The sequence below is a fragment of the Cinclus cinclus genome, chromosome 3, assembly GCF_963662255.1.
Source record: "Cinclus cinclus chromosome 3, bCinCin1.1, whole genome shotgun sequence".
NCBI lineage: Eukaryota > Metazoa > Chordata > Aves > Passeriformes > Cinclidae > Cinclus > Cinclus cinclus.
The window spans coordinates 31,227,478-31,251,333 of record NC_085048.1 but is presented as its reverse complement, the minus strand read 5'-3'; the positions used below and the strand labels follow the sequence as shown (position 1 = coordinate 31,251,333).

The 23,856-nt window shown below is 36.5% G+C and overlaps 1 protein-coding gene across 1 annotated transcript in view; it reads left to right on the top strand.

The window, feature by feature from the left end:
* The first annotated feature begins 6,039 nt into the window (after positions 1-6,039).
* The window catches only part of IMPG1 (interphotoreceptor matrix proteoglycan 1), a 51,403-nt gene continuing 33,586 nt past the window's right edge, over positions 6,040-23,856 (top strand). Inside the window, exons 1-4 of the mRNA XM_062488598.1 lie at positions 6,040-6,106; positions 18,485-18,718; positions 21,337-21,503; positions 21,711-21,739. Of these exons, the coding sequence (XP_062344582.1) occupies positions 6,040-6,106; positions 18,485-18,718; positions 21,337-21,503; positions 21,711-21,739 (497 nt within the window). The remainder of the gene's footprint in view (positions 6,107-18,484; positions 18,719-21,336; positions 21,504-21,710; positions 21,740-23,856) is intronic.

Sequence of the window (23,856 nt, the reverse complement as noted above, 5' to 3'; positions counted from 1 at the left end):
GATAAAGCCCTGTTGGTTCAGAGCCCTTCAGAATTATTATTATTATTATTATTATTATTATTATTATTATTATTATTAATAATAATAATAATAATAATAATAATAATAATTTAACAGTGCAAGATAACGTAACATGGGATACAAGGAACAAAGCATGACATGAGTAATGGCAGTGTCACACTGGTAATGTAGATAAACCAGTAAGGGAGTTTATTGGTGGCAACAACACCATCAAAACTAATTTTGTGAAATTCCATGGAAGGAACCAGCAGCAACAGTACTGGGAAAACCAGCTTCTGCACATACACAGAATCCACTGGATTAACAATGATAAGCATGATACTGTCAGACACACAGAGGTAGGATTTCATCAAAAGCATGAAACAATCTTGCCAGATGAGAAGTCAATACTTGTACAGTTGACAGACACCCTGCTTCCTGAAGCAACACTGTCAGAAGAGGTTTTTCACAGCATTTCTCTGAGTTCAAACAGAGTAGATTACTGAAAGCAACTGAAATAAAAACACCAATAGTATACACAGTAGTAGTCCAAATTATTTTTAAGTGGTCCAAGTCTTTCCAGGCCTAATTAAAGGCAATCTCCACACTATTTCCTATTTTCCTACAATTAAATATTGGAAATAAAATTTTGGAATTAAATACTGGAATTAATTTTTTATATTTACTTCTTCTGGACTGTGAATTATGACAACCACTAACTTTGTTAATGACAGTTATCACCACACATATAGATCAGGAAGTTTTAGGTCAGGTCTTTAAGAGTCCTGCTGGCTGTCACCTGCCCCTTTCAAAAAACAATAGCAACACCCATCCCCTCCTGAAAAAGAAGAGTAGGAAACTCCTGGGTAAAAAATATATACTGTTTCCACAATAAAAATAAATTACCATATGTTTGCATTCATTTTTATCTCTCTGAGTAGGTTTTTAATTTCTCTCCCTCTAACCACAGCTTCAGTGGCACACAATCCTGGAGCACACATTAAGGTTTATTGAAAGACCTTTACAGAAGGAAATACAGTTATTTCATACTTCATTCTCACATGGTAAATGTAGAAAGTAAAACCCTGATGAACAAATGTAGACACTGTGGATGACAAGAAATAGCTATGAACTGTGAAAGAAAAAAATGAACAGTGCTAGCTAAACAAGAAAGAGTAACTATTATCTTACAGACAAAGAGGGAAAAACTAAGCTAGGTAAAGATACAAGCCTATGTAGTACTTTAGACATCTCCCTTCTTGCCTTCTCTTTCACTGCTAAACATCTCCTATTGCCATTAAAAGAAACTGAGCTACCAGGTTTATGCTTCTGTTAAGAGAAAATATATGACAAAAGATCCCATCTCTGCGGGCTTTCTTCGCATAAAGAGATGTATCTGATAGCTTCATTTTTTAAAGCTGATAACTACAATGTTCAACTTAAGTTGCTAGCCTGCTGATGAGAGTTTTGTGAACAGTAAATCTATCTGTTACTCTATCAGCTAAATCTAGAAAGCTCCTTTCCCAGCATCAAGAGAAAAGTAACATACCAAGCATAGGATGAAACATGTTTCAGCTCCTTATGACTCCCCAGGATAGAAGCTTAAGGCAGCCCCACGAGTAACAGAAGGTTGTGCATTGGTATGCAAGTGAATGATAATCTCTTTGAGCAGATGTACTGTAGTCTTTATCTCCATTGACTGGAAGCAGTGATCAGCTTGCTGTTTTACCACTTACTAGGAAAAAACAAAAAATTATTTTAGTTCCATTTAGCCGTTAGAAAATACCAAAGAAAAGTCATATCACTACCAACATGAGCATCGTTTATCAGTGATCATCCCATAGCAGGCTGAGGGATTTTCGTCATAATTATGCTGAATTTCTCAATGACTACCATGCTTTTTTCATACCCTTATCTCCCTTGTCACAGTGAAAAGCATCTAAGTACATTAATCCTTTTAAGGGTGTACAGTCTAAAAAAGTTTTAGAAGAAAGCAGAGGTAATGGGGTCAAGGATTCCTGAGAGATATCTTGACTGGTCGTGTAAATGTATGCACACAACACTTTACCTGTTCTAACTGATAAGGGGTTCTAGGACTTCACAACTGTGATAGCAGCAGCATAACAGCAAAGATTCTTGAAGGCCCCAGAGAAACCTGGAGATGTTTCTTGACTGCAGAAATAGCCTAGGGTTATGTTCATGAAATGCAATGAAGAACTGAACTCATGCATCACCTGCTTCAAGTTTGAGTTCAGAATTCCACCATGGTCTCTGCAACTACAGAAGAGCAGAACATCAGGTTCCTTGTTTTGGAGGAGAGAGGTGTCACAGAAAATAGATGAGTTTGCTCTCAGCCTGAGCAGTAAGCTTGACTTTAATGGAAAGATGCTCTGAGTTAGGGACTACAGCTCAGTGCCTAAATGTAGTCATGGATGAAATGAAAGACTCAGTTATCCATTATCTTATCTGTGTTTATAGTAATAAATAGATAAAGAAATAATGTAAAGGACAGCAAAGCAAAAGTGACCCAGTTCACAGTTTGCTTTCAGTGCATTTGACTGATTTTGTGGAATCTGATTTTGTTGCAGCTGGAGGAGCTAGTGTATCCCATTCCCAGATGGTTTTACTGTTAAAAAATATCTCAAATTCCTTCTTATTCTTAAAGGAAGAAAATTATTGTTATGCCATCATTAAATTAAAAAATATTTTGTCTCAGCAAGCTGCCAAGTCCAACAATACAAAAGCTCAGGAAGAAGGTAGGCAATAGATGCCTGAAAATGAAATTGGGTATTTTCTTTCTTCCATCTTACAAGCAAAACTGAGTAATTGAATCATTCTCTCAACCTTTATGTCACTTGTCTTCCAGGCCAAAGATTTCAAGGTTTGGCAATATTTCCTTATAGGGAAATAGATCAAGAAGCTGAGAGTTAAGGCTTGATCTGGCCAAATTCAACAGCAGAGAAGGGGTCAGAAGAATACATGGATTCTCACTTTAATCAGAAGCCTGAAGCTGTGCCCTGTGTGTGTTTGTTACTAAGCATCTATCTGGCTCTTATGGAAATAACAAATATGAGAGAAAGACTCGAGGTTATTTAAAACTTCAAAATTTTATATCTCCCCTTCCCTGGGGTGAGAAGCATCTCTCAGGTAAATGCAGTGTGGAAATTTTAAGGAAAACAGTTGGCTAGACCAGTAGAGAAATTACTCAGAGTACAGAAATCACCTGAAGTGGAACAGAGATGGTATAAATTCTGGCTCATAGTATAAAATACAACTACCTTTTATCAGTAACATGAGTTAGCTGGCACCCTGATTTACATACCTAGGTAGGGTACCTAAAACTCAGCACTGTGCATGGCAACTTCTAGGCATCTTTATGTGGCAATGTCCTGAGCCCCAGACTTACCAATAATTTAGAAGGCCTAAACTTTTTTTTTTCTTTTTTTTTTTTTTCAAGGAAACATCTTTAGTTGTATTTAAGCAGCATATCAGTGATTATTTTAGGTATGTGCAGCAATGCACACAGATGACCAGTAACAAGTAGAATTTAACCCATTTGCAGGCACTTACCCTGGGTGAATGGATATTTTGGCATCCAGTTTTGTACTTCCCATGTCTTGGTAGTATATTTGTAATGTACTATTGGGTTTCAGTAGAATTTTTTAAATCACCTTTTTAACAATATGTAATTATTGTTGACAGCAAACCAACTGGAAGAAACACTTCTAGATTAATTAACAGTGACCTATAATTAAACTCTGCAGTACTTAGAGATGGAGTGGTCCCTAGATAATATTGCTTTAGTTTTAATGAGTGTTTATCATCCTTGTTTGCTTCCCCTGTGGCAGTTATCAAGGCTAGTTACAAAATTTCTTAATTAAATGGAACTACATAGAAGGGACTGCCTTAGTAAAAAGCAGCTTGAAATATTCAAAATTTAAGAATAATCTCAAAGCATGCAAACTCCTTCCCTACAAACTTTTAATCATAGTTTACCTCTAGAGCTCAATCTTTTCCTTAAGTCATATCTTGACATTAAAAACAGTGCTATATTTTGGGATTGTTCTTGTTCCTTTATCTCTGAAAGATAAGAATGTGTTATTAAATGTCTGCCTTCTCCAACAAGTGAATGGCTCAAAAATACACTTTTGTATGAAAGCTTTGATACAGGATTTCTGTTTCCTGGCCCAGGCTTCACTAACCAGTTTCTAGAGTAATTAAGTAAATCTCTTTATTGCACATTTTCAAAATGTAGTCTGACAAATTAGATTCCTAATGGAATTAAAGGATCACATTCCTACCAAATTCCATATGGAGTCTGGTACCCAGAGTGCTCTGAGGAAATCATATGCCTTTCACTAATTCCACATTCTCAGATAACACCAGAAATGGCAGACTCCACCACCCTGAGAAAAATCCTCTTTGCTTCCAATTGTTGCAGATTGAAAGCTGAAGTAGCTAAAAATAAGGTAACATATGGGGGGAACTTCATCTTTCAAATACAACATGCATGTAATTTTTTGCTAAAACTTACCTGGTTGACACGGGTAATACTTCTATGATTACACTTTATGCAATATCATTATTATATGTAAAACATGTGAAGGCAAATATTGGTACTGCTAAAGAATGATTCTTATATAATAATAATTTTTTCTTCAGCAGAAACCCTAATCATCTCCACTTTGCATTGTGCTGCCAGCAATTTTGTGCTGCTGTTTTGTTGGACTAATACAACAATGTGCATGAAAGTTTATACATTAAAAAAAAAAGGCAAACCTTATCTGGTCCCAGCCAAGTCTGCACAGTAGCTCGTCTGAGCAGTTAAAATCAGGCAGTCTTGGAAAGGGAGGGAGGGAGGTTACCATTGTTTAAATCCTAAGTAAAAATAGAATACAGATTGGGTTCAAATGAAGGTTGTTCTTTAAGTAACTTCTGCTTACAGACTCTTGATGCCTCTAGATACTTTTTATGTTAAAGCACTTGGACAAAAATTTTTAATGGGGAGAGACCACTAGAGATGATTACCTGGTAACATTTTCAGGTGAAATGCAACAGTAAAAAAGGCATTGGAAAATAGAAGGGTAAGTATGGAACACCTACACTTGCCAATATGTAACTGGAATAGTTATCTGTGAAACTGGAGCAGAGCTGTTTGAACAGTGAATTCAGTCGCTGCCAATTCCTGGCCTAGTTAGAGCTGTGTGCCTGAAACAGCATTTCCCACCACTTTCTCTTTTCCTCCCACTGTGCAGTACTTTGCCTGCCCCAGTCGCAGTTTGGCATCAGATTGTGCCAGCCCTGAGCACTGCTGCAATTTACTGCTGAGTCATCACTTCACCAGTGTCACAGAACATCATCATCACTGCTCCGACAAGAATATTGCAACAGCAGCCTTGTGGTACAAGAAGGGAGAGAGGATTCCAGGGCATTGGCAGCCCAAGAGCCGAGCCTTGCATGTTCTTTCAGGAAAAAGCCATCTTAAGGAGTTCCCTGGTTGGTTTATGGTCCCTGGTTGGAAACAGCACAATTCTCTCTCCCCGTGCTCCCATGCCATACCTGCAGAATGCCCAAAGGATCAGAGCTCAAAGGAAATGGGAACTAGAAGAGACTTCCGTTGTTTATCATGGTGCTGTTGAAGTCTTCTGGGGTTGACAGATGCCACTCCAGAAGGTTAATAAGATGAAGAAAGCTCTTCCAGCTGGACCGTAAGAGGGATTATGTCTGAGCAGCAGATAAACAGATTATTCCAGAAACAGACACTGCTTTTTTTTAAAACTTCGTCACTCTTGTCTTACCACTCCAGTTCCCCGGGCTAGAAGTGTGGGCGTTGGAGGGGTTCGCCCAGCTCGTGCACTCCGGCACCTGTTGCACTCTGCTTAGGTGCAATTCAATGCAGTCCAAGGCTGGAGACACCTGAAAAAATAAAGACATTTGGGGATTTTAGTTCTCTAAGAAAACAGAATTCTTCTACTTGACCAAAATATTCTTGTTTTCTGCATGACTGGTCTTGAAAACTGTGAATGATCAGCAGACAGCATGCATTTGAAAACTGGATTAATATTTTTGATCATTTGCCTTGCTCTCCAAGTTCAGGGAAGCAGAGGTAAGTTCATATATTAAAGCTTTAGATGAATTTTACATTGCATACGTTGAGAAACAAAATATTTGCAAGATCGAGGGCTTTCATATTACAGAATTTTTTAGTTTAGGATGTGGTGTTTTGACAATTCAGCTGGAGACACTGGTTGCTGATACTGCTATAAAGCTGAAAAAGGAAATATTTGCATTACTTTGTGTGTTTTGTAAATTTTACTATATCTGTAAGAGATGCCATTTAGCTTCATTTTACCTGAACATGTTCTGTTATGAAAAAATATTATCTGTGAGACAAATCTATGGAAAGTGAAAAAAGACTGAAAGATCATCTAAGTGTTGACGTGGTTAAAGATGGTCTTTCATCACTGAAATGAAGAGAAAGTAGCAAAATATATCTGCATTTACTAGTGAAGACAGTTATTCTGATTATTAAAAACTACTTCAAAAACTTCTAGATAGACAGACTCTAGAAGAATGCACCATACTGGCAAATATACAAAAAATGGCAATGCCAGTAAAGATTAATGTAATAATAACTATAAAATTATTTGCAAGAAAACAGAAATACAGAGAACTTCTCTGTACTTAGTACATCAGCTAATTATTGCTCTATTTTAAAACATTTAAAAGTTCACAACATTTATAAAGCTGCTTCAACAGCAAAAAAGAAAAGATGGTGATGTGATATTCCCTGGTTAGTTGCATATTCAAAAGATTTAGAGCTTTGGGGAATGCATTTAATTTTGGAGGAGGTTTTTCATTAACTTTTCCATCTATGCTTTGATATTTGCATAATTGAATTAAAAACTAACATTACAACTGCTATGTGTGCTCAAGTCAATGACCTTTTAATTTTATGTCAGGCCTGTTAATTAAATGCAAAGAATGTAAAATTATAAAAGATAAGTCTCCTCAACACTATCTAAATATTTGTCAGGGAGAAAGTATGCAATATAGCCTGCTATCAATACTAGTCAGAAAGTCTTATTTATATGTTTGAGTTTTCTTAAGAAACTCCTGATTTTCTTAAAGAAACACAGAAATACAGACCACAGCTCTTATATTTCAGTTAAACTATGTAAATTTTCTCTAGTGGACAATTAAAGTACTGAAAAAATCCTTGGGAAAATACATAGTTATCAGTAGAATTATGTTTTGTGGCTCTTTAATTTTACTTTTTGATTCTATGCAAATAGTTTCATTTAATCAATAATGATATTCTGGAATGTGGAAAAAAACGAGAAAATGATGATATTTCATGTCTGACAAGAAAACAAGATTTATCAAGATGTATTGTTTTTGCATTTAAGTTGCATATTCTGTGATGGAAAGAGACAGAATGAATTCCAGGCAGTTCACTCATGCTTGATGACATTGTTGCAGCCCCTATTCATAATTACAACTTAGACAGCAATACTGGTAAAAGTGGCATCACATAGTTTCACCAATTGCAAATTGTGATTGCATGTTACAATACACATTCCATAAAAGACCAGGAAAATGATGGGGGGGGGGAGCTATCTTGACAAAGAAAAATACTAAAAAATAAATATTCCTTGCCACCAGTTCTATAAAGTGCATGTGGTATGCATAAATGTATAATAATAATAATTGGTTTTGACAGTTAGTCATGCCATACATAATATTTTTGAACTATTTGATTTCAAATATATGACCACAGATCTCTAAACACTTAATCCTTGTGCTAAGAAACTTCTTTTTCAGAGAAAAGATGCTTCCTGAGCTGTTATTTTATGACTTAGCATTAGGGTCAGATACTTACAGAAAATATTTTTTAAAGTATGCCGGCTCTTCCAGTAGTCTGAATATTTGCATGAATCAATCATTAGGGCTCTTAACATAGGTGTTTGAGACCTTTATGATCATTCAAATTTGCAGTACATGTAAACTGTGATGGATTAGGAAATAAGAGGCTAAGATATAAAACAGCCCCATCTTAAAAAAAAAAGAAAGAATTTCTAAATATTTAAAGGGTTAGTCAGTTGATGTTTTTCCTCATTAAAAACTCTATTTTCTCACATTTGTATTTAACAAAAAGGGAGTTAACAAATATGGAGCTTGCTTGGTAATGTTTTTTGGTCCTTCCTCCCTGTCCCTATTTAAGGACCCATAGAATCCTTCCCCCAGCCATTCAGAAGCTCTCCAGAAGCCCCTGCAATTCCACAGTAAACAAAACAGGAGACTGTAGAGAGCAAAATAAGAGTTATGGTGTTTAACTCTGGCTATAATTTTGCCACTGCCCTGACAAAAATTGTCCCTAGCAAAGGAAAGAGAAAGTGAAAAGGATAAAAACTTTGTGACAGCAAAAAACCTCTACACAAAATCTGAATAGTAAACTACTGAACAGTCAGGCTACCAAAATGCAGAGGAGTTTTGAACTTTGAAGACTATGCTTTGATGCTGGGTACATCCCAGCTCTTGATACTGAGAACACAGGGGGCCAGAGAGTGTTCAAGGCTGTTTTGTGGCACTTTTTATTCAGCAAGCAAATATCTGCTATTTACTCAGCCATTCCTTAGGACACAAAGGCTTTGTGTGTGCTCTGTGAAATCATTTTAATTCATTCTGACTCACCCCTTCCTGCTAGGCTCTTCTAATTCAGCAATAAATGTTTCAGATCTTCATTAGTATAATTGCCCTCAAAAAATTTAAAAAATATATATTTAGTGAAATTTATGCCAAAGGAAAAGGAAAATCAAGGAATATACAACTTCAAACAAAGAAAGAAAACAAGATATATCTTCTCTTTGCACTAAGATTATCTTCTACTCTCATCCATAAAATAAGAATTATGTTAAAGATGGCTTTCCTGGTTGGGCTTATTAATTTATGAAAAGTAAGAATTTTCCTTTGTTTCTCTCCTTTCTCAAACAGATGTACCACTGCACTATATATGGGATTTGATCTTTTCTGTTGTCTGGCTAAAAGCCAAACTTTAATATAAATACTAGACCATTGTATACTGAATCCTAAAGATTAATTCCAGAAATAGTCACACCTGTGCCGCAGGGATTAGTGAACTACGTGTGAATGAACGGCAAGATATGTGGGCTTTTTCTCAGAAAACGCCTGTGGACAAGATGATAAGTATTAATAATCAAAGATTTTCTCCTTCTACACGACATTAATTTACAGGCTACCATAAAAGAACTGTGAGCCTTAACCTACTAGAAATCCAGATTGTTCGTGTTCATTCTCAGCTAATTTTGGAGTCTTTGTGGTGCAGTGCACTAAGTGACATGGCCAACACCCATCGCATGGCCAACACCCATCACATGGCAAACATGGTGTTTTCTTTCCAGAATAAAGTTTTTCTTCCCCAAAGAAAAATTCTTTATGCATTCTACTGCATTTTGATGCTTTGAAATCTTTTAAATATGCTTGCCTTCCTTTTTTACCTCGGTCCAACCTAGTCCCTTTGGGATTAAAATTAGTCTTTTGATCATTCTCTGTCATATAATTCTGCCAGGTTAACCAGGAATTTGGTGCACTATCTTGTACATTCCATGAGGTTTTTACTTTGCATGCCCAACTGTGTTTCAATTTCTTCCCTTTCAGAACGTGTGGTGCTGAACAACACACTTCTTAAAAAGAAAGTACCTATCTGCTTTCACATACATGTCTGCTGGCATTTAGTCACTGTCAGCTGCTATTTACTGGACAGAGACTTCAGAACAATAACCAGTCTGGAAAACATGAGATTAACAATAATCTGGGAGTACCCTGACACCTGCCACAGCGTAGCTGTGTTTGTGTACCCTGACATAATTGTAGCATGCCTTATCACTGTATGCAAGCACACCACCAGTTTTACTTTCACCAAACACCTGCTCTGACAGAGCAGCACTATCGTCCTCATTTCACAAAAGCATGAGGACCTGAGGCGTGACACACAAACTGAAGTCCTGGAGCATTGCAGTCATAAAGCAGTAGAGCAGCAGAGGTTGCTGGGCTGATTCTCAGAGCATCTGCCTGGTCACACAGACACCTGCAAATCAGCAGGACCCGGGCCCACAGCTACATAACTAATTGTACTTTGGCCACCACGCTTGCCTTTTAATTGGTGAGGTTCTATTGGCTTCTAAAGTTCTGCTTCAGTGCAGAGCCAAAATTACCTTCTTCCTGGCAACTCAAAAGTTTCAATACCTCCCTCAGACTTTACCTAACTTTATACTGACTATTTTGGTGTTCCTGTTACCTGAAATACCACTTTTCATGGCTGTGTTGCAGGTATACCTTTCATACATATGACTCAGCATAGATCATAGAAATCCCAGCAGTTTCAGGCAGGAAAAAGCAATGCACTCATCTTTAATTTTGTGATTTCATGGTGATAGCACAAAATGAAGATATTTCTATTCAAGTTTTTTTCCCTTTTCTCTTCTGCCTCAAAACTAGATGAATAAGAAGTCATACTTAGATCAAGAATTGGATTAGGTGTCCTCCAAACCAAATTTGGTCTATGCAGCATGATACATAACTAGGTAAGGTTAAGTACAAGTCATGCTCTGTCAAATGAGGTGGAGTTAATCAGCCAGAGACTGTGGATTGTACTGCAGAATGAGTGACCCCCAAACTGTGATGAAAATCAACCAGTTCCAATTACACAAGCTGAAGTAAAGAGATGACACTGTGGCACCTTTTCATGCAACAGACATCCTAATTATTATCATATGTGAATACAGTTACCTCAGTAGACCCATTCTGCACAGTGACTCTGATTCATACCATCAAAACTGTTGAAATGTTGACATACATGGCAAAGCATAACTGGAACTTGAACTTATGCTGTCTCATTGACTTTCTCAGTGAAGGCTGTAGCTCTTGAGAATGACTAATCAGAAAATTAAGAGCAGAGGTGCTCAGTGGAGTGTTTTATCACTGCAGATTGGATGCATCCCTCCAAGAACTACCCAAACACTTAAGGCAATTTATTGAATTTTGATATCATATCCGTATCAATTAATAGAAGAGTGTTCCATTTTCTAAGATGGCCAAATAAATATAAATAGACATGTTTCATACATGAGCATTAAAACCAGTCACTCTTTAATGCTGTTTCTAGCCCAGGTTCTGGATGTTAAGCAGACTGTTGCAAGATTCACATACTGGCAATGAAAACTTAGATGGCCTCTGAAATTTTTATAAATTCCAGCAGAAGAAGTGAGCATAGTCAATGAATAAAAATTTTTACCTTTCTGTCTGAAAGAGAATGTAAAAATGTCTACTTATAATGAGACATATTACATCTATGAAAACATGAGTTTCTTGCTATGTTTTTTTCAGGGTGAAAGAAAATGTGTCAAAATCATATGTTGACACAAGGATTTCAGCATGTTCAATATCTGTGGTGTGCACAGAGAGCATTTATTGTGAATGTGGCTTCATCATTAGTATACGACAACTACATTCACGAAAGCAGGAAAATCTTACCAGTTGCAGGTTATGCTTTCTATTTTCATCTATAATAGGTAGATAATTCTCTGCATTTTTTCTCATTAATTGTATAATTATCATAATTCAAAGTTACTAAATTATCTGCTCTAGAGAGGGAGACAAAACTGTTTGTCTGTCATAAGGTCCCATAACTCCATAAAGATTGTTCCAAATTCTTTGTTTCTTCCTGAAGTTGGTTATCAATTGTATTTCTCCACCTGGCATAGAAAACCACGCAGATATATATGAGGAGAGGAGGGTGGGAACAGCTGTGGGATTCTGATATCTATTTTAGCTTCCCAGTGTTACCTACTTGCAGAAATTAAATTCTTCACACTTCCTGAAATCCAAGAGCATGCTGGTTGATGACAGCCGTGGTCTTTAGTACCAAAATGTAAATCCAGGTTAATTTGAAGAGTTCTGAGAAAGAATCATTGTCTAATTCCATCTCCTAGCTTTGAACATAAAACCATTAAAACAAACAAAAAAAAATTGAGTCTCTATTAAAATTTGCACATTTACTAATGTCATTGTTTAAATCATATATTTTAGAATAATTATCACATTCTTCTTCAGATTTATTTCTATACATCTTCTGAGGTGTAGGTTGTTTCATTATAACCAAACATTTAGTATTTTTAACATAAGGATTACAATAGTAATGTATCACAAAGATTCATGGGAGACATACCTTATTAAAGCACTATGTTAATAGTAACCAAATTGTTAACCTGTCATAGACATTTAAAAAAGTTTTATCATGCATTTCTGACAAGAGCCAAGACTTATGAAAACTTATCATTTTCCTGGATTCTTGAGAAGGAAACCCCTTGGTATAGATCTAATTTTTAAAATGAACACAGCCTCTAAAAGTTTTAAAATTATAGAACTTACATTTTAAACAGAAGCCTGGAACTCCTCTCCTGTGTCACAGAGAGCTTGAGTGTAGCTTCTGAATATGTGAATATGATGTTTTGTCATGCTGAATCCAAGGAAGAGATACAGGGATCAGGCATATCTTGTCTTTTGTATAAAATCTCCACTGCACAAGCAGAGTCTGGCACCTCCCTGACATGTAAAGATGATGCTGAGTTTTGCATAATATGATATATTATTGGGCACAGGAAAGGTTCTATAGTCCTAAGTGTGTAGCCATCATCTTTGTGGTTCTTGTACAAGAAGTTCAGGAGTGAATTTTAGCCAGTTGGACACAGGATCTTCCAAACTGTCGGCATAATTAGAGACCCAGGTCTCATTTCACAGGCAATGTTACTGTTTAGTCACACTGAAGAATGGATTTTACAAAGCCAGCCTACCAAACAGGAATTACCAAGCTCATCATTGTCCATATTCATTCTGAGAAATTAAAAATACTTACTTTTAATATGCATATTTTAGCCCTCTTTCCTTTTTTGGAAATGCAGGCATTCCTGGCCACAATTCCTCTCCTACTGGAGCTAAGAATCAATGTCAGAACCTTATCATTCAGCAAAAGTTCCCCACAATAGTGGATACTGCCCTCTTACTCAGCAGTTCACTGACTAAGTGCACTAAACCTAAAGAAATGAGATCCAAAGTGATTTCCCCCCTGGGCCTCAGCTACCCCAGTTAGAGCCCAGGTAAGACCCACCAGGATGTAACAATCATCATGGCTCAGTCCCTTCCAATGTTCTTTCCTTCTGTGCATTAAAAACAGTCCAATAATATATTGGACATGAAGATAAGTTCAAGCAAGCCATATAACCTTGGGTTTAAGGGAGTTGAGCTCTCAGACAAGACCTGAGCATATTAACTATTAGCACTAATTCTTCTAGTATGGAATTCCATACCCTGAACTTTTCAAAATTGTGAGCCTTTATGGTTTTGAAAACACACTTGGAAATGCAAAGCAATCACAGTCGAAGTAGCAGTATCTGAAAAACCACTGGCAAAGCAGCCCTGAACATCAACAAGAGTAAAACCTCCATTTTCACATCTGCATGAGAAGATAGAGATTGCTGCACACAGGCAGTATTTGGTGATAAAGCCATGCCATATTTTAATCAGACCCTGCTGATCTAAGCCCCTTCAAATCCAGTTAGACTCTTCCCATGCAACAGACGTGAGGAAACATGATGTGGAAAAAGAGACTTTAAAAGGAATATAAGGACAGGACACGTCATGGGCACCCTGTCTGTCACTGGCAAGCTCCAGTAGAATGTGGGAACCTCACTATGGCCAGGACAGGAGGAGAGTGCCTCTGGGTGAAGAGTTCAGGTATTACCTCTTTGTACTTTCTATGCTCCATCTGGTGTTTACATTGATCAGCCCACTGAGAAATCCCAAGATCAACTTTTCAGGACTAGTCAGCCGTGCTTTTCTTACTGGCTCAATTATCAACAGAATGTTGGCCCTGCTATAAATTTAACCACAGCACCTTTAAGGATCTTTGCTATTGATGATTTTAACAATGAATTATTCAGACTCCAACAATTTTGTCACCTTGAATTTTGCTGTCAGATCTTTAGCTACCATAATTTTAATTCTTCTCTTAATATTCAGTAGCACCTAAATTTTCTCAGTCAAATAAAAATAAATGCTTACTGGCAAAACAATGCTGTAGATAAATGTTCCTACCCTACATTACCTAATGCTGTAGATAAATGTTCCTAAATGTAGAGATTGTCTACATTGCTGAAAAATGCAATTTTTCAACTCCAACTACCAACTCCAAAATATGAGGCCTTCCAAAATTAGTACTATTAACAGAGAGAAATTAATAAAGCTATATAGAGAAGCATCCAATCCATTTACACAAAAAGATATAAATAAGACCCTCTTGCTGCTATGTTTATAAAAGCAAATTTAAAAAATAACCAAAGCTGACCAATTATCTGAATAACTTGAAACACTTTTTGTCTAGAATCCATTTCAATAGTGATGTACTTTTCCTTTTTTGACATGCAGATTATTAAGAACATATAGGAACTTTTGAAATCTGTTCATCCTTCCTTGTTTTTTTTTAGTTAGGGTATAAATTTGATAATGCAGGTCTCTAGAGGCACACAGGAGAGGCATGGCCTAATTTCAAAAATTTCACACTTTTAATAAGTGAAATGAATACCATTTATCTTCCTGAAACCAAAACCTGAAGAGCAGTACTATGCACTTGAGAGATGGGTATGGATATCAGAGCACTTTGATTAGATCCCATATGAATTAGATTGCTGTCTCATATTTTGAAAATTGCTATATGCTGTTTTGAAAAAAATTTGTTATAGCTGATCTAAGTTCAGGACTAGACGTCAGGAATTTAATAACAGCTGAGAGTGATTCTGTAGATAACCTTGGTAGAACTACCTCAATATTTTTCTGCATGTCACTTGGAAAATTTGGACATGATGTAGATTCTTTTATGTGAGAATAATGGAGAGCTAGACCTTTGTTTAAAAGCATCTTGGATATTAGCTGAAGTAGAGTAAAGCATTGTCAGGCTTCTACAGTTATGTGTCATTCTGCCCTAGAAGTATCAAAGAAAACTCAAAAACTTAAATATACCTTTTAAAAGTAAAACTGAGACAGTCACCTCTGAGAAACAACAGGGTTAAATAATATAAAGTGAAATTGGGCAGAGTATATTTGTGGTAAACACTGAATATTTCAATTGCACATGCCTGTATCAGAAAAATAATTAGAAAAAAATACAGATGTCATTTATTTTAAGAAAAGTTAACCAGACTAATGGTATTTGGATTATTTACATGATCAAATAATGTAACTGCAAAATTTGCATCACTACAGTTTTTTCAATTACTATGTTGCATAGCAAAAAGAGAAGGGATCAACTAATATGTATGGGTTCAATTTCATATCATGTGTCTTCTTAAATCTTTTTTTTTCAACCCAGGACACTGAAATCAAGGCATCTAAAGAGGTATAGATGGAGGGATATTTTAATAAAGTTTATGGCTGAAACATCTGTGAGGCTTAGGTAAAAATTTTCCAGTTGAAGAATTTACACAGACACAGGGGAAAACACAGATCTGAAGAATAATGAGGAAATGTTTATGCTAGAAGGCAAGTTTTCTTCCATTTACAATCAGCAAATATTAGGAAATTCATGCTGGACAATCATGCAGAGAGAAAAGCTGATGCTTTCTCCAATACAAATTTTGCTTTAATAAAAAAGTGCTTTCAAAGAGTTATTATAATAAAAGTTATCCTAGTAAGAGAAATTTACTAACAACAATATAAAAATTAAATTAAACCTATTGCAATAGATATACTTTAGAAACAGATTTCCCTCCCCCCCCCCCCCCCCCAAAAAAAAAGGGGAGCATTGAAGGGAAAGAATGAAAAGAAAAATAAATTTAGAAATTTACACCCACCCTAAATAGGGTGTCAGAACATTGCAAACTGAAAGCAGAAATTATCTGGTCACTTCTCAGAATGAAAAGCCCAAAGAGGGACCCTAACAGGGAGACTTTGAAATCTTTACAACAATCATTTGAGAAGAATATCCTTTGTCAGTTTTACAAATAGTATAATTCTTAATTCAAGTTAAAGACTTAGAGGCAAATCCTGGAGAAGAAGCAAATCCTTCAAGAAAGGCCTCTGCTCCATACAAGAGCTATCAAAGAGCTTAGTGACAAAATCCTCTGCCCCAGCTGGTCGGGCTGCCCGGGCAGCTTGCCTATCACAGTTAATGCACCTTGTGAAAGGTAATAGAATTACAACTGGCTACTTTCCATGTGGATTTTTGATTCTCTCTTCTAGAGGATTTCAGGAATCTGCTTTGAGATTTCAGTGGCATTGTATCTTCTTCTCCCATCCCATATAACATTCAAATAACTCTGTGTCTCAGCTGACTCAGTGTTTGGCCACTTGTGGATTCTGTTGAACCAAACAATGCGTTTTCACCGGAGAAATTCCTTTTAGGCAGTTTATGGTTCATGACCTGACATTAATGTGGAAAAATTACTTCCACTTCATTTCATGTCAAACATTATATGACTGCACCATCATTTTAAATTACCTTGTAACAATTAGGCAGTTACAGGTCTGCAGGTCACTGTCTCTGGCATGCATTATAAAGTAATAACAATCACCTATTGCCTTTGTTTTATAACTTCCTTTCAGACAATATTCATCACAATCAAGCTATTCTTTTTCCACATCAGAGTAGAGCCTATCTCAAAGTATAGATGTTACTACTATGATTTCTACACAGTAAACAATGGATGTTAATTTGGAAATTAATAAGAGCTGAGACATATAAGGATAGACATACATATATATTATATGTCTACTGGCACACATGGTAGAACATTCCCCATTCTTCATATCTCATACTATTCTTTTTATAAAAGTATGTTTTTCAATTATTTTTCTCTTATCATTTATCTGCCCACCTTTCTTTAAATATTTTATTAGATCCAAAATGTCAAGATAATTTGTGTTTTTATCCTTCTTTATTTTCTCTTGATTTGCATAAGAACAGGATAATTATTGTTTGTTATATGCAGCACGACATTTCTTCTTTCTCCAGCAAACTGGTACTTTTTATTCATATTTTTCTTGATAGTGCTAGTCCTACCGAATTTATTCCTTTTTAACCCTATTATTTCCCCATATTCTTCTGTTAGAAGCTTTGAAATTGTTTTTCAAAGTAATTTTTTCACTTGATTCATCAGGCTGCAGGAACACACATGCCTTGCTTAAAATTTTCTAATTCTTTCAAATTTTATTCTATTCTGCTTATATTTTTCTTTACTTTTAATCTGCAATTACTGCATCAAGTTACAACCATAAAAGGGTATTTCCAAATTTGCTTTAATATCTTTATTAATATGTATGCAAAATTTTGGAAGATAATCTAAAAGATACTCATTTCTCCTGTCACATGACCCTGCAAAAGGCTGTATTTCAGCTCATTTAAATCTTTAGTCTATACACTATTTGTAACATTAACTTTTTCACATTAAATTTAGCTGCTGTGTCATGTAATACTGCAACACAAATACTTAGGAAGTGGAACCAGATGGATCCTGAATTTTTTGTGATGGGAGTTCCTATTCTTGAGGTTATCGTGACCGCCTAGAAGCTTTTCCAACTTTCATAACTGCATAGCTTCATAAGTAAAAGTTAATCCTAAGTCTTCAATTCCTAGTCACTGATTTCACTTTTCTTCTACTGTAGCTGTTCCACTTTGCCAGGAACATATTAAGATTTATTGAAATATGATTCCAGAGCATTCACAACACCTATCATCCAGTTTCAAAGAAACCATCATAGTCTGTTCTGGCTAATACTTCAGTTTATGTGAGGGAAGGATAGAGGAGTGCACTGTGGAGTAAAAGAGAGACTGGAAACAGGTCTTTCTTTTCCCAGAGACAGTAAAACCCCTGTTAAACTTTTGAAAGTTTCAGGGTCTAATTCTTTGGATAGCTTCAAGGTTATGAACCTGATTTGAAGGGAGATGTTCCTTGAAGCCCAAAGGAAAGATAATATTTTTAAAAACTTAAGGTACAACTATCTCTCATTTTACTTATCTGCTAGTGTAGACATTACTTATCACAGTTCTGCAAATTTCCCTACAGGGCGATATGCTCACAAATGAGATGCTGTAGCACAAAATTGTGGATCTAACCCAAAGTCACTTTTGAAAACAGCATTTAGAGCTTACGAAACTTTTACCCTCTGTGTCCTGGGGTCACGTGAAATACAAGGAAATTATTTACCAAGTCACTTGAGCCTCAGTTCCCCTGTGTGGTCAGAGGCTGCTTCTCCTCAGCACAATAATTCAATCAGTGCATTGATTCCACACTAATGTAACAAAAAGGATTCTCAAGTTCCTGTCCATTTTCCAGACATGAACTTGCTTTGCATACCTACTGCCTAGGCAAAGTATGTTTATGTATTTTCTTGGTTTGTTTGTTTTTTTTTACAGAAATTCCTAATAAAATAAACCGTGCTGAAGCCAAACATCTTGCAGTCACCTCAGGGTCAGACAAAACAGAAAGAACAACAAAGCGGTCCAGGATATCAACCATAAGGCGGATATTTGACATGGCAAAACACCGAACAAAGAGGTCATCCTTCTTCTCAACTGGTGTGAAAGTTTGCCCACAAGAATCAGTGAAGCAGATTTTAGCCAGTCACCAAGCTTATTATAGATTAAGAGGTAAGATGATTACTGTAGTATGTACTTCCTCCTTCAAAGTCTTTCCTTTAACTAAGGAAACACAGTAATTTTCCAGAATCTTGTTCTTCACCTTCAGGCAGTGTTTGTGCTATTGACTTCATGATTTATTTTTACATAGATGATCAAATGCTACATTTGCATCAGCAGGGTTCAAGATAGCCAGTTACCAGAAAAAATAAAACAATGTACTCAAAGGACTAACGAACTCAGAGTAATTGCACAGTGTTGTAGCTTGGCTGAACATGAAGAACAAACTCTGCTTGCATTAGTGTCAAAAGAAGTACCACCTTTATCAAAAGAGCAGGTACCACCATTGCTACTCAAAATCAATACCACCAGTTTAAGACAGGTATTGGAATTATTAAATGGTCATTGCACAAACGTATTAGTGTACCTGTAGTTATATTAAATCTATGGCAGTGTTGCCTACAGAAAGCCTGTTGAGTTACAGTTCCAATTTTTGGTGCAATTTTCTCTCTTCCTTCATCTGCCCCTCCTAGTCTTTTATCCTGTAGCTGTTCTATTTGGTATTAGAAAAATGTGTGTGTTTGCAGTTTGAGAGTCCAAAGCTAATTCTAAAACCTAGTCAGCATTTCTGGGATGCACCTACCTAAAGCAACATCTACTTCCTAAGTCACCTTTCCTTATCTATTTTTCCCCTTTATCAGACACCATCCATTCGCATTCATATGTGTAGCCTGGCTGCTCCTCAGCTCTCTTTCAGGGAACCAGCTAGCTCCCTCTGAAATGAGACCTGAATGTAGAGCTGCAAAAATTTTACTCCAGCAGCCACTTGCTATAGGCAGCATGGGAGAACTATCCTAATGTCTGTAGCTATTCCTATAGATAAAAAAATATTAGACAGAAACCTAAAATGTGTCACAGAGGCTGATCCAAAAACATTTCTTAAATAAAAATTAATCCTGAAAGTTCCTGAAAATCCCTGGTTACATCTCAGATTGGGCTGAAAACAAGCTATCCTGAAACAGACAGGTATCATTAACCTGAACTCAAAAGACTGTAACTATGACCCTTTCTGACTGTAACATACCCCTGAGTATGACAGTACTACTAGTTTTGTGGAGAGCAGCACATCAGCTGGGATTTTGGACTCTATAAGTCTTGTAGTGCAAGAAGGTTTAAACTTATACTCCTTTTCCCCAGCAGTGTCCTACACTCACAAAATTTTCTAGGCAGGTGTCATTCAGTTCTTAACTGAAACTGGAGTACTTCCCAATAAGCAAGCAACAAAACAAACTCTGCAGCTGAATAATTTGTACACTCCTTCATAAATATGTTTTCCTTCTCCCTTGAACAATTGCATATTTTCCATTCCACAATGTCCTTCATCAAAACATTAAAAAAAATTTCCACCAAGATCAAAACTTCTGGTAAAGACTCCTGCCCTCCCAGTTGAGCGTGCTAATTTATCTGACAAAACTGATTGAAAAAAAAGTATACTTGAAAATGTAGTGATACAAGCATCATCCTTGAATCTGTAACCACAGTACAGTCCTTCATGAAAGGGCAATCTGGCAGCCATGCTGGAGCCTGAGTGCCTGTACCCATCTGTGGGACAATCTTACCTTCATGTTGTTTTGGATATATACTCTCAGGTTCTTTTCTGTGGGTAAACCCTAAGAGACGACCTCCCCTCTCTTCAAGTCCCATGACACACTTGTAACTGAAAAAGCACTGTGGATCTTATTAGTCCTCTGGAGAATTTTTCTGCTAAGAAAATTTAGAGAATTTTATTCTTTTTTACATATATATGTATTCCACGCTTTCAGGGATGAGCACACGACAAAAAAACAGCTCAGATGCAGAAGCTCAGACAGTTGCTGCTGGATACTTGAGCCTACTGTGACCTTATACCAACTCTGAAGTAACACACCATAGCTTAGGTCACCATGAGGACAGTCCCTTATGTGGGGCAAACTGGGAGAACACGCTACAATGCCTCCTCAACTGGTCATGTGTCACATTTATCTGGTAAATGGATTACTTATCATCAGATGGTATACCAGAGAGTTGCAAGAAAAAGGAGATAGAAAGTAGCTTTAATTGCTAGCTCATAATAAATAAATCTCTTCAAAAGACAGCCTGTTCCTTTTTAATAACCTGACCACATCTGCTCCACATGCAGCTGCTCTACTGGGAGGGCAGGTCGTTCCTGAGGTATTATTGAGGGGCCCTAACACAGCTAGGTGAGTACATCCCTACAGCAAGTTTAGAGTATACTTACTGCTCTAATTTCAGAGACACTGATATTTTAGATAATGCAGATAATGAACTCACTCTAAGCCAAAGTAAGTATCAAGTACTGAAAATAAATGTCCTATCTCACAGTAACTATCTTTGCAAAGTAACGTGCTAAAGGCAACAGCTTCTAAATTACTAGCAGGTTTTATTTAAAATGGTTTTTCTAGTAAGTTTGAAAATCCCCTTCTCTAGAAGAATTTTTAAACAACATTTTGAAGAAGTGTGTTCCTCCATCTTGAGTGATGAATGCATAAATGCCAAATCACTGTTAAAAGGCTTTCAAGTTTATTATTTGGTACAAAGCATCTATGCCCAGCCCCTTTCTTCTTACTCAGTCTGCCAGGAAGCTGTGTGGGAAGCCTTTCGTATTTTTCTGGATCGGATTCCTGATACTTCTGAATATCAGAACTGGGTTACTGCCTGCCAGAGGGAAACCTTTTGCATATTCGACATTGGCAAAAACTTCAGCAATTCCCAAGAACACCTGGAAATAATTCAACGGGTAAGGATTACTGACATTGGTTTAGAGACTGGGAGACACCTCCAAGTTCCTCCCCACCTGCTTATTTAAGGGCAAAGTATTGCTCAGGAAAAGGAGGGGGCATGTTTTAGAAGGAAAACATAAATGTATAGTAAACAAAATAGCTAGCAGGCTCAATGGTTGGAGACACCTACTAGTAAAATGATGTTTTTCTTAATCTTTTTGCAGCGAGTAAAACATAGAACCTTCCAGGAAAGGTAAGTAGCACAAGTAGAACCTTGCCACTTGATGTTACTGTCTTCTTTGAAAATATATGTGTAGATGTGTGTGGATGTGGGCAGATATTCAGATAGCACTGTGGTGTATTTGGTGTGTGCTGTGAGAAATGTGTGTACTGGATATATCATAGGACACAGTAATTTAATCACAAATAATGGATATGGCCAAATGTCTGAGCTACCTGTTCATTTCAAGACACCACTGAAGGTTTTCTCAGACTGATGTGAGCATGAAACACAGACATGGCTTTGCATTAGGCTAGTGTTGATTGGGAGTGTGACAAAAGTTACTATAATTCTCAAAAGGAAAGTCAGCTTAATAGAAGTTTAGCTGAGAGGCTACATTAAACTATAACATGAAGACTCTACACCTACACTTTAGATTTCTCCTGTATTTTTATATATCATGACAGTGTTAATTAATGTATACTTTATTATGTAAATTCTTTGAAAATAAACATGCATCTGGCAATGCTCAGAAGTTGGAGAATGGCAGGATTAAAGGTACCACACTGAACTCTGGTCCTCTGTACATAAATACTATAGTGCAGCCAGACAAATCCTTGTCCACAACTTCTGACTGATGTATTGCTTTTTCCTTCAAGTTTTCTCTGATTTTCAAGATATTTTCAGATAATCTTTTGCATTCATAGGTTACACTGTCTCATGATTATAGAGGTCTTGTGTATCTTAAGTCATTCTGACATGGGAGAGCTAACATATTTTTAATAATGTAGCCTAATTGAACTCCCCAGGAAGTCCAAAGGGAGGCCTTTTCATTCATCCTAGTGCAAGAAGCAGCAGCAAGGCATTAAGTGAAGTGACTGATCTCAGAGTTCTTAGGTTCTTTGTGAACAGTACTGTTTTCCCTAGACACAGTATAGAAGGTGAAGAAAAGTCCATGAAATTGCTCATATTTTAGCTGGAAATACAGGCAGCAACGATTATGTATTATTGGACTTCATATTTACTGTTGTGTGGCTTAGAAAATATTTTGTATCTTCTGTAGAGGTCAAGTAGAGAAATCAGTCTCCAAGTATAGATACAACACATAACTAGTTAACATTGTGAAAACATCACAAATAATATTTTAGTTCTCACCACCCAAGATATCCAGAGGACGTGGTATATCAGTTGTCATTCATTCATGTTCTTTATTTATGTTACTAAACATCTTGGTTGCTCCTGTAGGGAAATGCAGCTCAGACACCTTTACTGACAAGCTTTATGCTGTCTCAGTTAACACCACACTACACATTTGCAGTGCATTTCTTTCATTCATATCAGTTTTCACAAATACTCCATCACAATGCACTATAGAACATTGAGAATGTTTGAGGAATGATACTTTACTCCCCAGTTTCAGGAGAGAAAAATCTCAAAATATCCCTTAGAAGATCCTTATCTAAGAATCTAAATTCTTCTAAAAGATACAAATTAATAACAATTTGGTTTAAAGGTTATAGAATAATTTCTGCTCCAAGTAAACGAATCTTTAATACATCTATATATTTAAAAATGTACTTAGGTATAGATACTATTGCTGTTTTTCAAGCAAGCTAACAGTAGCTATTAAAAATGTATTCATCACCACATGACTGTAAAATTCAAACCAGAAAATAATTATCAACAAAACCAAACCAAATCCTGTGATACATCATACACACCATATTTTTACTTGAGGTTTTAGCTCATGGTCCTTGGGGACCATGGTAGGCATGAGCCCATGAATATTACATACAGAAGCAAACACTAAGACTCTGACATCCTAAAATAATCTGGATTCAGGAATCTGATTTGAAACTACCATTATTTAGAAGCATTCTTATGGTATTATAATGCAGGCTGACAGCTGAAAAATAAGCCTACCTGCTATCTTCTCATACCACACCACATAAAACTCACCCAGAACCTGAAATGTCCATTGGCCTTAAAAATTGGAAGAATCCCAAAGCTCCCAGTGAATTACCTTGATAGGATGAGAAATAACCAAGAAGACAAAGGTTGATTTAGGTGATGTACAAGAAGTCTTGCTTCAATTTTAGACAGTGGTCAACCCTTAATTGACTTCCAAGAGTAAAAAAGAGACCCAGTGC